This window comes from Enhydra lutris, unplaced genomic scaffold, assembly GCF_002288905.1.
Source record: "Enhydra lutris kenyoni isolate GAN:26980312 unplaced genomic scaffold, ASM228890v2 scaffoldscaffold66, whole genome shotgun sequence".
Lineage (NCBI taxonomy): Eukaryota > Metazoa > Chordata > Mammalia > Carnivora > Mustelidae > Enhydra > Enhydra lutris.
Genome location: NW_019154150.1, coordinates 11,169,342 through 11,184,308, shown reverse-complemented (window position 1 = coordinate 11,184,308; position 14,967 = coordinate 11,169,342). Strand labels below are relative to the sequence as shown.

At 38.5% G+C, this 14,967-nt stretch overlaps 1 protein-coding gene across 3 annotated transcripts in view; it reads right to left on the bottom strand.

Annotated features, from left to right (window-relative positions):
• The window catches only part of LOC111159045 (oxidative stress responsive 1), a 102,416-nt gene that overhangs the window by 66,730 nt on the left and 20,719 nt on the right, over positions 1-14,967 (bottom strand). For all 3 annotated transcript variants that reach the window (XR_002641394.1, XM_022521420.1, XM_022521419.1), the window contains exons 2-3: positions 14,312-14,424; positions 4,676-4,784 (exon numbers count right to left, since the gene is read on the bottom strand). Coding sequence is in view for 2 of the 3 variants with exons in the window: in XM_022521420.1 (XP_022377128.1) it covers positions 4,676-4,784; positions 14,312-14,424 (222 nt within the window). In the remaining variant the exon portion in view is untranslated. The remainder of the gene's footprint in view (positions 1-4,675; positions 4,785-14,311; positions 14,425-14,967) is intronic.

Sequence of the window (14,967 nt, the reverse complement as noted above, 5' to 3'; positions counted from 1 at the left end):
TTAGACACTTAAGTGTCATAATTACAGCTCAAATTACTCAGTCAACATGTTCGTTTCCTCAGTTTACTTTTATGAAAAAACACTCTTTGAAACCAAAATTAGCTCATTTTGGTTACTAGAATTTTTGCCAAGAAGCTTTAAATAGTATTTAGCCACTGGGCTTTGTTCTTGTCTTCCTAAGCCATGTAAGGTTTCAAAGGTGACAAAATTTGCTTGGGCTCAGTATTCCATTTCAAACAGACATGTCCCTTCACTGCTGCTTGAACAACCAAAATTGGTGACTATTATTAATACCAGGTATTTTACCTGGGTCCTGGTTAGATTACTAAGTTCCCATGGAAGACGACAAAGTTGAGAGCATCCCTGAAGAACAAAATCAATTCACTAAGATAGTGATTTTAAATTAGGTTTCTTCAGTGTCACAATTCATACCTCTAAGTCCTACAGATAATTCTCTCTCTTCTCCTTTCAGCAGCTTACTTTGATTTCTGAAACTCTTGCAGTTTGGTGCTAATAAATTGCAGAAATATTTACTTAGATCAGAACTGCTTCTGATTTCTGAAGATTAACTTCTTACGCTAATAAATTCCAATATTCAATATCAGAGTTTAATTCACAGAGGAGTATCACAGTTACAAGGAAGCAATAAGAAGACTATAATAGGGGCGCCTGGGTGGCTCTGTGGGTGAAGCCTCTGCCTTGGCTCAGGTCATGATCTCGGGGTCCTGAGATCGAGCCCCGAGTCAGGCTCTCTGCTCAGTGGAGGGCCTGCTTCCCACCCACCACCCCCCCGCCTGCCTCTTTGCCTACCTGTGATCTCTATCTCTCAGTGTCAAATTAATAAATAAATGTTTTTTTTAAAAAAGGACTATAATATTGACACACTGAATCTAAACTTACTTTAACCATGATGTCCACCTGCTTGGTAGGTTTAAGAGTGACAGCTGCAATTCAGTTTACGATTTTATTAGCTTATTAACCTTTATATCAATGCAATGTTGCTAAATGAAAAGTATGCTTTTGTTTTAATATTTTCGCTAAAAAAGTTGATGTGAAAGAAGGTCGCCTAAATATACTTCCGTCAACTCTGGTTATTTTTATTATTTAATTACTCAAAGGGAGCCTCTGCTTATCAACGGTCTTCTCCTCTCACTCTTTTGGCTCCAGGTGCAGGTCCCCATCAGTTCACACCATACTCCTCCATCCTGCCTCCAGAACCTTCTCTGCACAGTGTTCCCTCTATGTGGATCACTTCCCCCATCTCTCCCTTGATACCACCTCCACCTCCCACTTCACCTGGCTAATTATGACCTATTCTCTAGGTCTCAGCTGAACATCACCTCCTGAGGGAAGTCTTCATTAACCCCTCCGAACCCATTCTCCCTCAGTTGGGTTACATTCTCCTGGTACCTGTTCCCATGGCACCTGAAACTTCTTCCTGGTCCTCTACATACTTATTTAATTGTAACTTTTCCTTACTAGCTATGAGGCCCAGAAGAGCAAGGAACTAAGGGTATGATTCACCAGTATATCGGTGATCAGTAAGTATTTGATGAATGGAATGTTAATTGAGCTCTAAATCTTGGCAGTTTCTCTGTATTTTAAAAGCATTTTAAAGTTCTGCTTAGTTGTAGCTTTTGTTTTCTAAAAAGTGTTGAATGTATCTCTTCAATTTAAATGTTTACTCACTTTATAACTAGAAAAGCAAGACTTCATTTTTCTAAGATGTCCATTCTTTAATATCTTAAAAGGTTTAGATATAAGATTATATTGACTCAGAGAAATTGAAGTAATTAAAAAGAGAGTTAATGGCTGGAACATGTTTGAAAAGTATCCTCCAGGAAATTTCCTGAGTCCCAGGGCTAGAAAAATTGGGCACTGTCCCAGGAAACCTAAGACCAGGAAAGGCAGAGAGGTACATTTAAAAGACATCCCACCCAGCTACATGTCCTGCCCCTCCTAAGATCAGGATATATATTCCCTGAGAGAAAAACAGAGATTCTTTAAAAAATATATATTCATTCTGCTTAGGAGTAGCAGAAAGGATGGGTTTGCATACCGGTATGGATGAAGGAATAAAGCAAGACAATGTATTCCTATTCATCAAAGGACTTTTTAGCAAAACAGTAAAAACTTTGTATTATACATTTTTTGTAAATTACAGATAAAGCAAATTATGCTATAGGTGATCAATAATGAAAGATACAGTATTACCTAATATTCCCATATCTGTCCATACTGAAAGAACCATGCTTGACCACCATCTTGAAAGGTGGTTGGTGTTAGCAAGGATTCCAACCATCATATGAACAGGGCCTTTAACAAAGCCATCCAGTTTCTCCAGTGTGTCACTAATGGGATTGAAACAAAAAGGTGATTCTGGCTACACTGAAAAGCATCAAATAACAAGGGATTATTAGTAATGGCTAAATTTCCTGTGCATCTATATGTCAGCACAATGAAAGATGCCTGACATACGTCACCTCATTCACTACACCCCAACACCCTAAAATACAGAAAGGTATCCCCATTTGACAGAAAAGTTAACAGGTTCAAAGAGTTTAAAAAGTTTGCCCAATGACATAAACCTGCTAAGTAGGAAAGTGGAATTTAATTCTAGAGCCTGAGCTCTTTTACAGCCTCTCTGGGGAGGTAAGGTGTTCAATGAAATACAGTATTATCAATTCTAAAATGGGAAATCATGCTCCCATACAAAATACATATGCAAACAAAAATCAAGAAGCATAGTGATGGAAAGGTTGGTGGCTCCATCACTCACTGGTCCTCCCAATCTTGCTTCATGATCCAAATCCATGCCTTGGCAAAATGTCTAATTTACTATATGACTTGGGCCTTCAGGTAACCATAACAAAATGTTCAATCTATACATGACAATGGTCCACTGTTGGGAGTCAGCAATACTTACATTTTATTCTAAAGGCTTGAGCAGTATGTATACATACTGCAGGATAAAGCACCATAATCAACTATGTTAATATTGGGGATCAAAATTTTCTGTGTAAGAGAAAAGAGATTCAAGTACAATTTTAAGAAGTTTTAAAAGTCTATAATGTTAAACTTGAACTGGAAACACTAATTCCAAATCATAATTTTTAATACACTATATTTCCAAGTTATTACAACTTGAAGTGATGACAACGTAGTAGCAATGAACATCCCCAACATCCCAGTTATGTTCTCTAAATAACTTTCTTCTAACAAAGATCAGAACCCCTTAGAGTACTGGCTGATTCTGGGTCTGGGAAAAGCAATAAAAATGTGACCCTAAGAAATCCTGAACCAAAAGCTAAAGGATTCACGTCAAAAGGACCTAAGAGTAAGCTTAAAGGGAGACCCACTGACAAAGTTTCGGACAATCTGGGCATCAAAAAAATAGAGTAAAACTGACTGGAAGTCACTAAATATGTAAAATTCTTTGTGTCTATGTGTGTGCATAAAAAAATGAAAGCCTTACCCAACAAGGAAAAAAAAAAAAGAAAACCCTCTCATTTGCTACCACTGGAGGTGAATACTAAACCAACTTTTTACTCTGAAAATCGGTACTTAAGTAAAAAGAATCAATTATGTATCTTCCATTTTTAGTAGGAACTACAATACAGATTAATCAAAGAGCCCCAGTTAATAAGGTAAAGTTCCTTTACACAGAAGAATGCTAGTTTATACGTGTAAAAGAAAGGATGCAATAAGTCTCCATTCTGCAAACCTTGACAGAATAACTGACTCAAATAAGGATTGTGAATGGTTGCTAGAATTATTAAATGAAAGACTTAGGTGGGGGATAGGAGAGGGCGACCTGGGTGGCTCTGTCAGTTAAGCATCTGCCTTCTGTTCAGGTCATGTGGGATTGGAGCCTTGTGTCTAGCTCCCTGCTCAACAGGGAGTCTGCTTCTCCCTTTCCCTCTGCCCCTCCCCTCTGCCTGTGTTTTCTCTCTCTCTCAAATAAAGAAATGAAATGAAATGAAATGAAATGAAATGAAATGAAATGAAAGAGAAAGAAAAAGAAAGAAAGAGAAAGAAAGACGGACTGACTTAGGTGGGGTTCTGGATACTCACAAGTGCCCAAGTATCATCTCACAGATTACCTGCTAGCTACAAAGGGAAAAAAAGTTAACCTTTCCAGGCTGAGGCCTGGCTGTCAAAACCTTAAGCAATCAAAAGTAACACCACCATTAAAGATATAACAAGAGAGCAAATACTTCCTGGTGTGATGCACTATGAATACACAGCATTTTGTCAAAATATTGTCAAAAAAATTTTAACTTAAATCTAATCAACTTTCAGGTCCAATTTTCAATTTGCATAAAGAGGGGAATACAAATCAAGTTAAATATCACCAGAAAGAAATAAGCAGATAAATCCAAAATGTGGGTCATTCTACAAGACAGTTATTCTCAGACCCTTCAGACTAGAACCTTCAACAAATTTCTGTCATGGAACAGAGGAAGCTGGAGGGAATCATCACAGATTAAGAGCTTGCAACCAAATGCAGTGTGTGAAACCTGTCTCAGCTCATATACCAGCATCTTTAGCAGATACTATATTTTCAGTATGTCCTCAAAAGCAAATATCCATCAACACCAAACCAGGATAAAGAAGAATATTTTTAGTAACTTTCCAGCCAATGGAAGTTAGCATTTCATTGTACTCTACTCACCTCCACTTAGCAGCTTCATGACTAGCCACAGTTCATCTTTTACCACAAAAGACGTGTAGTAAGACACAATATTAGGATGATGGCACTGACTCATGGCTTGAATTTCTTTCTACAAAGAAGAGAAAACATGATAATATATTAGATGCAAGCCTCAACAACACTACAAGTTAGTGAATTCAGATTTGAAAATCCCAAGACTATATAACAACCTTTGCAGGATCTACAGTTAAACCAAAAAACTCCTCAGTTTCCCTCAGTCCATTCTGACTGATCATTCCACTCATAACCTCTTTAATTAGAAACATGCCTGCTTTATCACAACCTTACACAGCACCAGAGAGGCCTCCACAAGGACACGTTCTTCTTTAAGGTGCTCTTGAAAAACTCTCTTGGGAAACCTGGTTTTACAGCCACAGAGGATAATTACTAATAAATAGAGGGTGGTTTTGTTTTTGTTTTATCGTGTCTTAAAGTGTCTATTTTCTTTTCCAATTTTATTTATTTGAGAGAGAGAGAGGGCATGCAGACACATGAGCAGGCGGAGGGGCAGAGGGAGAGGAAGACAAAATCTCCAGCAGACTCCACGCTGAGTGGGGAGCCAGACTTGGAGGTCAATCTCACAACCCTGAGATCATAACCTGAGCCAAAGGAGATGCTTAACGACTGAGCCACCCAGGCACCCCATTACTTTACTTCTATTACTCAAGTACTGAAGTATAGTTGACATACAATGTTGTATTAGTTTTAGGAATACAGTATAATGATTTGACAATTCTATATATTACTCACTGCTCACAAGTGTAGTCACATCTGTCACCATACAACATTATTATATTGACTATATTCCCCATGCTGTACTTTCCATCTTTGTGACTTACTTATTTTATACCTCTAAGTTTGTATCTCTTAACCCCCTTTATCTGTCTCACCCATCTCTGCAGCCAATGGCAGTGAGGTTGTTCTCTGCATTTAATAGTCTGTTTTTCCTTTGTTCACTTGTTTTGTTTCTTAGATTCCACGTGTAAAGAGAAATCATATGGTATTTGTCTTTCTCTGTCTTATTTCACCTAGCATAAGACTCTCTAGGCCTATCCATGTTGTCACAAATGGCAAGATGCCATTCATTTTATAGCTGAGTAGTATTCCACTGTGTGTATCTGTGTGTGTGTAAAATCACCTCTTTTTTAATGTATTCATCTATAGATGGACACTTGGGTTGCCTCCATATCTTGTCTATGGCAATAAACATAGGGGTGCAAAAATCTTTTCAAACTAGTGTTTTCATTTTCTTTGGGTAAATACCCACGAGCAGAATTAATTACTGGATCATATGGTAGTTCTATTTTTAATTTTTTGGGGTGCCTCCATACTATTTTCTACAGTGGTTGCACCAATTTATATTCCCACCACTAGTGCAGGAAGGTTCCCTTTTCTCCACATCCTCGCCAACACTTGTTATTTCTTGTCTTTTTGATTTTAGCCATTCTGACAGGTTTGAGTTGATACCTCATTGTGGTTTTGACTTGCATTTCCCTGGTGATGAGTGATGTTGAGCATCTTTTCATGTGTCTGTTGGCCATCTGGCTGTCTTCCTTAGAAAAATGTCTATTCAAGTAGAGGGTGCTTTTTAGTATTTTCAGTACTTATTTTGAAAATACTATTTCTTCCCATTTTTGTGAAATAATTAACAATTCTCACTCTAATAAGAAATATCCTGAAACAGAAAGGTCAGAAACCAAGTCCAAAGTAGAAATGTGAGCTCCCTCTAAGCTTACTCTAACTCAGGTTATGAATTTAGATTAGCTTGGGTGTGATAAAGGGACTTATAGAGCCCTGAGTGATCTGGGCCCTGCTTACCTCTCTCATCTCAATCCTACTCTCTCACTGACCCAACCCCAATATACCCCTACGATCCAGCCACAGTAAACTTCAGGTGACCATGCTTCTTCTAACCATGGATATTTAATGGCATTGCTCCCTCTACCTCAAATATACCTCCCTCATTATTTTACACTGGCTAAAAATGCTAATTCTTCCTTCTAATCTAGCCAAAATATCAATTCCATCAGCTCCCCAAGTTGAGTTAGGTATCTCTTGTCTTCCAAACTCCCTGTGTATCTCTTTACATCATGGCACATAGGCACTGGGCAGTACCTTGGGTACTTACTTACCTATCCCTCCCTGGTAGACTGAGAACTCCAGAAAGCAAGTACTTAAAAGTGGATCCCTAAATGCAAGCTGGTGCATATTACAGGCATACGCACACACACACACACACACAGGACTGTTACTCAGTCAAAAAAAGAATGATGTCTTGCCATTTGCAACAACACGGATGGATCTAGAGGGCATAACATTAAGTGAGATAAGTCAGAGGAAGACAAATATACCATATGGTTTCACTCATATGTGGAATTTAAAATACAAAACAAACAAAATAAAAAGACAAAGCCAGACTCTTAAATACACACAACAAATTGGTGGTTGCCAGAGGGGAAGTGCGGGGGGGGGGGGGGGGGTGGCGAAAGAGATAAAGGGAATTAAAAGAACATTTACTGTGATGAGCACTAGTAATGCACAAAATTGTTGAATCATTACACTGCACACCTGAAACTAATGTAACACTATATGTTAATTGTACTTGAATTTAAAAAATCCATGAAAAAAGGTGGATTCCCTAAATACTGCAGAACTTATCATATTATACTGTAATTGCTTATTTTTCTGTATCCTTCACAAAACTTTAAGCTCAATGAAAGCTGAGCCTCTGTATTCCTGGCACTTACCACTCTGCCTGGCACACAGTACACCTGCAATAAATATTTACTGAATGAATTAAATCCTATAGTGCTTTATTAAACTTTTTACTTATTCAAGTACTGTACTTGCCCTATGACCTTGATATTTGTATAGTAAAAATAAATTGTGTAGAAGTTGCCCAAAACTGGATTCAAAAGCAGTGCTCCATGAACGTTAGTTTTTCTTGTCTCATCTCTAACTGAATGTAAATTCCTTTATTAGCAAGGTCTTTGTCATATACATTTCTGCAACCTCCAAAGTCACCAGCACAGTCTTCTGAACTAAAAACTAAGTAAAACTAAAGTAAGCACCTCCCTGTTGACATAGTTACACAAGATTAAAAGAAATAAGAGAAGACATATGAGAGAAATATATGGCAACATATATTCCCAGTGAGTCGTAAAGATAGTAAATATTACAAGAATTCATTGGAAAGAAGAGTGAAGGTAGGCAAGAAGTCCTCTCAGGGGAGGTTTGGTTCTACAGGATACAGGGAAATTACAGCACTGCAAGGCACACACAATTACAAAAAAAAAAAAAAAAAAGAAAGAAAGAAAGATGAACTATACAAGACATATTTTAGGATGGAATGAGTAGACCTGTCTGTCTAGGGTAAGTGGTTCATGCTTTCAACAAATATCTACCAAGCGCTTACTAGGTGCCAGGCACAGTGCTAGGTGATTGACTACAATGGTGAGTCCTCAAGAAACCCACAGTCTGGTGAAGACATTAGGCAAATACTAATTTAACAACACACAGTGATAAACAGCTGGATAAGAGAAGTACCAGATACTACATGACTTCACTGGAGAGGCAAATTATCAGAAAACAGGAATGATAACTGTAAGGGCCTACTTAGCCAGAGCGAGCCATTTTGTTGTTTATGCAGTAAACTCAGATTGAACCTGCCCCTTCCCCCCAAGAGGAAAGCTCTTAGAAACAGAACTGGTGAAATACAGCCAAATAGCCCCAATAACGGAGCACAGATACCAGGACATGTCAGGCTGGGCAAAAATAACGGAGCCCAGATACAAGGACATGTCCGGACAGGCGGAGACGTCCAATCAAGTAAAAGCACACGTATTATCCGCCAGGGAGTGTGAGCCCCCGCCTTTTGGGCCAGACAAAGGCACCAATTCTAGCCAAGGTCATAGGCTGAATTAGATAACTATCATGGGGTAGAATGTAATTCAACTAGCCACCTGTGTGTGGCCAGGCTCAACCACATGGCCTTTACTCTATAAAAGTTAGTCTGTGAGGCTGGGAGGGGTCGCCTCTTTGCAAGAGACAGCCCTGGCCGGTCAGTTTGATTCTCGATGCTTGGCGCGAAATAAAGCCCTGCTTAACTTTCGCTTTTTATCAGTCTCGTCCTTTTGTATACCGACCCTTTCAATAATAAAACTTCCTATAAGAAGTTTTACTACATTGACACAGGAAAGGTAACTAGACTTTATAGGTTTGACTGTTTAATCACATGGGACCATATCATAAAGGACAGTGTAACTGTGTTCAAGAATTTAGGCTTCATCCTAACAGCAAAGGGATGGCATCAAAGGCTTAATTATATATACTGTTTCATAAAAATCACTATGGCTGCAATATAGAAAATAAATGAGAGAAAGCAAGACTAGAGCCAAAGACACTGTCAAACGCTATTGCTATGACCTGGGTGACGGTTGACGGTGGCCTAAAAAAATGATAAATAACTAGTCACTCAGTCTGGATAATCACACTGTGATCACATTACTATTAGAAGAAGATGGGTGAACAGCATCTGGAAACTTTCTGTACTTCTTCTGCAACTCTTCCAGAAGTTTAAACTACCTCAAAATAGCTTTTAAAAAATACATGGTAGGATGGTTGGGTGGCTCAGTTGGTTAAGCATCTGCCTTTAGCTCAGGTCATGATTCCAGGGTCCTGGGATGAGCCCTGCATTGGGCTCCCTGCCTGGTGCTCCCTCTGTTTGTGCTCTCTCTTTCTGTCAAATAAGTAAATAAAAATCTTTAAAAAAATAAATAAAAATAAATTAAAAGTACATGGCAATATGAATGGAAAGAAAGGAAAGAGTCACGAGATATACTGAAGAGGTACAAACCACAGGACTTGGTAACCAACTGGATAGGGTAGGGGAGACAGAGGGTGACAATTCATGCACATAGAATTGGGGTCAAATGGTCCAATGTCTTAAAAGTGAAGCTAAGGATTTTCATTTTCAGCTCTACCCTGAGAGAGGGAACCACCAAGGGTCCTCTAACAGGAGACTATTAGAGAACCATCAAATTCGAACTTTTGAAAGGGCCTTAAATATTTCTTTTCTTTCTTCTATTCCTTTAAAGGTAGGGGTAGAGAGGGGTTCCTTTATCTTAACTCCCATTGGAGTTATCCTTTTCCCTTTCCTTTCAAAAGCAAAAATAAGTATGTAAGTGCTCTGTGAAAGTGCTATATTCACTCTGACTCAAGTTTCCCAGTAGCTCCCTCCCACACTGAAGTAAATTCCATCCGTCTCACTGAAAGGACTTTCTTTAAAGTCCTGTTACCTGCTGCTGCCAGAGCTTTCCTGTGGATTTCTCTGTTCTCCACCTGAAGCTTTCTCAAGCATTGCTTAATGATGACTTTTCATTCTTTCCTGGAACTCACTCATCTTGATTTCTAACATTTACTCCTGGTTTTCTAATTACCCCAACACAAACAGTTTACCTCCACTTCACACCATTCAGTCAGTCCCCAAGCAATGTTAATTTACTCATTCATTCCTATTTACTGAACACAATAAAGTCCCTGCCCTCATGGAATGTTCATTCTAAAATTAACAATTCAGGCACCCCTCTCAGGTCCCCTCCTTCCTTGGGAGCTTTGTGCTATCACTTTGCTATTGCTCAATAAACCCTGCTTTGCTGCCTACTAAAAAAATAAAAATTAAAAAATAAATAAAACAATTCTTCCATCTATAAAACGCGTAGGAAATGTGTTTTTCTTTCCCTTATCACTGTCACTGCCTGAGTTCAGAGTCTTAATACCTCTTTGTGTGGCCCTGTGTACCTCAAACCATGGGTTGCAACCCACACAGGCCACGACACAAACTAAGTAGATAAAGTTAGAAACAAAAAAGAAATAGAAAATCAGAGTACGTTCTACAGAATATAATTAAGAATTGTTTTATGAAAATATTGTTTCAGTTATATATTAGTATTTATGAATATATACATAACTAATTCTTTTCTTATTCTAAACCTTTGCCTGGTAAGGTTTCTATCTCTGTCTGTTCAAAGCGTCCCCAGCCCTGGTGGGCCAGAACATAAAAATCTCCACAGAGGCCTCCATCCTTGTAACTAGGAGCACACCTCCTCCTCTTACTTCACAGTGGTTGACACCTCTCCTAGGCATCTGTCCCTCTTGGTCCTGTACAGGAGACAAGAGTGTTAACTCTTCATTCAACTGGATTGTGAGCCTCCCAGTAGAATGAGAGATATTTTATGCCTCTTGTGTTCCCTTCAGCTCTCTGGCCAATGAATCTAGTACTAGCAACTACCAGAGAAGAGAAAAAGCTCAAAACACTGCCTAGTGTGCCTGTGAGTAACAGCTCTGGAAAAGGTAAGTGTAGTAAGATTTTACAGCTGATTTTCCCATCACACTTAGCAAAGGTTGTCAGGTAAGAAAACATTTTGACAAGAAAAAGGAGCAATATACTACCTCCTCACCAGTAACTGTCACACAGGATACACACCCAGAACATAATTTGCATCAGCACCCTTTCTACATTATAGCAGAGACCATTTTGAAAACAAACTTAAAATCACGACACCACAAGTTTGGTACTCTGATCTAAAACTAAAGGGCTTCTTATCTCTTAGAAACTGAGCCCTTCTCACTCAGATCTCAGGGCCCTGACACTACGAACACCACAAATAAACCAGTCTTCTTTATATTCCCAATGTTTCTTCGGACTTTAATGGGATCTCACTTGTTTGCCCTCCAAAAAGGCCAATTGTTTTAAATTTGCTTTTACTAAGGGGCACCTGGGTGGCTCAGTCCCTTAAGTGTCTGCCTTCAGGTCATGATCCCAGGGTCCTTGGATGGAGCCCTGCATGGGGCACTGTGCTCAGCACAGTCTGCTTTTACCTCTCCCTCAGCCCCTCCCTACCACTCATGCTCCCTCTCTCTCTCAAATAAATAAATTTGTTAGATGTTTTACTAAAAGTCACATCCCCTTACTTATTTGCCAAATATATAAATACTTTATTTGTAATATAAAGCTTACTGGACTATGCAGACAAAATGATGAAGGTCTAATTTATTTTTTTCTTTTACTATGCTATACCAAATTTGCACTCCTCTACATGTAAGGCCTAGTGTAGTAACATAAATATTATTTTCAAGATGTCAAATATCTGACAGATGCTCTTTTGACTTTTGAACCAAGATTATAATTAGTTACTATTAGATGAAGTAGGAAACAGACTTTACTCAGAAAGACCTTTTTTTTTTTTTAAGATTTTGTTTATTTATTTGACAGAGAGAGATCACAAGCAGGCAGAGAGGCAGGCAGAGAGAGAGAGAGGAGGAAGCAGGCTCCCCACTGAGCAAAGAGCCCGACGTGGGGCTCGATCCCAGTAACCTGGGACCATGACCCGAGCCGAAGGCAGAGGCTTTAACCCACTGAGCCACCCAGGCGCCCCGAAAGACCTGATTTTTAATCCAGACTGTCACTTACTGTATGATTTACTTCCTTCATCTAAAATGGAGCTACCACCTGTCTCATGGAGGCATTTATGAGGGTAAAGTACACTTAAGGGCCTATCACTAAAAAGATATTTGCTGTTACTATCATGTGAGCACAGTCAAGTTATTTAAACTTTGAACTTCCATTTCTTTTTAGTCATGAGGTAATAAATAAGACTTTCATTCACCTTTATGCTATCCTTATGGGTTATGTAAAATAACTGGCAAATGATACAAATTCATACCGGGCTTCTCAAATTCCAGTCAATATATATAGGCTAAAAATTCTGATTTTCCCTCAAAATACTTAGTTTATAATTTACAGCCTTCTTTTATGATGATTGCAGTTCAAATATCCAAATGATGCTCCAAGGGATTGTAGGCATCTCTAAATGCAAGATCACCACCTACGATTTCTGTCAGCATGTCCTTTCAAGTGTATATTCTCTCACAAAAGCGGCTCAAGATCACTATAGCAAATTTTTTCTTTAGTTTCTACTCACACATTACCAACTTCTGAAGACACGCTTTTGGGTTTTTTTTATTTTTGTTTGTTTTTGAAGATTTTATTTATTTGACAGAGAACACAAGTAGGCAGAGAGGCAGGCAGATAAAGAGAGAGGAGGAAGCAGGCTTCCTGCTGAGCAGAGCGCCCAACTCGGGGCTCGATCCCAGGACCCTGGGACCATGACCTGAGCCGAAGGCAGAGGCTTCAACCCACTGAGCCACCCAGGTGCCCCGACATGCTTTTGTTTAATCTCCTAAAAGTTCAATGCATAATTCTATTATCTCTTTTCCTTTTATTCCAATATTCCCTAATACTCAGTACAGGCTCCACCAGAAATTAAATCCAACCTGGGAACACAATGACTTCTGGAATGTCAGAACATCTCAGTGCTAATTCCTGCCTCTCTATCACTAGCTGTATGTGACCTTAGAGAAATACTTAATAAAAGAAATACTTAATAAAATAACATTAGTTCCTATTTGTATGGCAGTTTATACTTTTCAAGTACTAGATCATTTCATCCTCAAAGAAAAACCTCATGAAGGGGGCACCTGGGTGGCTCACTCAGTTAAACATCCAACTCTTGATTTTGGCTCAGGTGATGATCTCAGGGTTGTGAGATCAAGCCCTGCATCGGGCTCCACACTCAGTGTGAAGTCTGCTTGAGATTCTCTCTTCCTCCACCCCTTCCCCACTAAGTAAGTAAATTAATTAATTAATAAAATCTTTTAAAAGAAAAACCTCATGAGGTACACGAAGCAGATGTTATTATTTCCATTTTAAGCCAAAGAAACAGGATTTACAAAGTTAAATGATTTGAAAATCTACTTCATATCCTTTACTGAGCACTTACTACATACTTCAAACAATTCTGGGTTCCGTGGCTCATAAAGAAGTACAAAATCCCTGTGTGTCTAGCTTTTAATGCCATAGAACATCTCTTGCAACTATTAATCCCCAAGACTCCCTTTCTTCTCTTTTTCCATAGCCTTTGGAGAAGGCAACACCACCTTCTACTTCCCATCTTGCATCAATGGTCATAATGCAGATTGGTACCATGTTCCTAGGAGGCCAAAGCATTTTAAAGCATATTCCATCGACCAGGTATCACAATTGCATGAAACTAGTTTAAGGAAAGAAAAAAGTAAAGAAGCATTATTTAAAACAACAAAAAAGAGGAAAAAGGTAATTGTCCGATACAAGAAATAGATTAAATAAAATGTGGTCTGCCTATGCAACAGAACACTACACACAAACTGAAAGGCATTTTAATTCATATTTATAGACAGAATTTGATAAATTTCTCTATGAAAAGAACAAGTAAATGATTACATTATCATAAAAATACAAAAATATTTTAATGTATGAAATATATATGTATTTATATTCTGAAAGACTATATAGCAAGTGTTAGCCTCAGAATGGGAGGATTACAACCAATTTTTCCTATTTACCTGGATTTTTCTATATTTTACAATAAGAATTATTTACTGAGCCAATCACAATGCCTTTTCTTTAGAAAAGTAATTAAAATTTTCAAGTTATTTCCCACTCCAACATGAATACAAATAGGAGTATATTTCTCAATAAAAAACATGAGATGTGCATACCAGGAGTTCATCCATGCTAGTTTGACATTTCTCAAGGTTTATCCGTTTGATTGCCACTTTCTCCTTCTTAGGGGCACAATATGCTGCTTGGACCACAGCCGTTGCTCCACTCCCTAAAGATAAATACATAAATTAGTAAATAAATAGATGAATAGATAAGAACATGACATGTCTAATTCTCACACAATTTAAACAAGAAAATAATTCAGGGCATCTGGGTGGCTCAGTCAGTTAAGCATCCAACTCTTGATTTCAGCTCAGGTCCTGATCTCAGGGTTGTGAGACTGAGCCCCACACTGGGCTCCCCTTAAGACTTTCTCTCTCCCTCTCCCCCTCATCCTCAGCTCATGCACATGCTCTTCTCTCTCTCTAAAAAGAAAAATGAATAATAAAATAAACAAGAGAATAATTCTTACCTTGTTCCTACACTCAACAACAGATAACACCCTAAAAAGTAAGGTGTCGGTCAATAAAAGCCAAAGCCTTGACCATTTCATAGAATTCCTAATAAACACCAGCAGGGAGGAAGAATCAAAATGGCTACAGTTCCAATTCTAAAGTATGATGGCACAGGCTCGCACTTCCCTGCTCCTCTCCTCTCAATACAACTGAATACCCTAGAAATAACTTAACAGACAATCATACAATGACCCTAA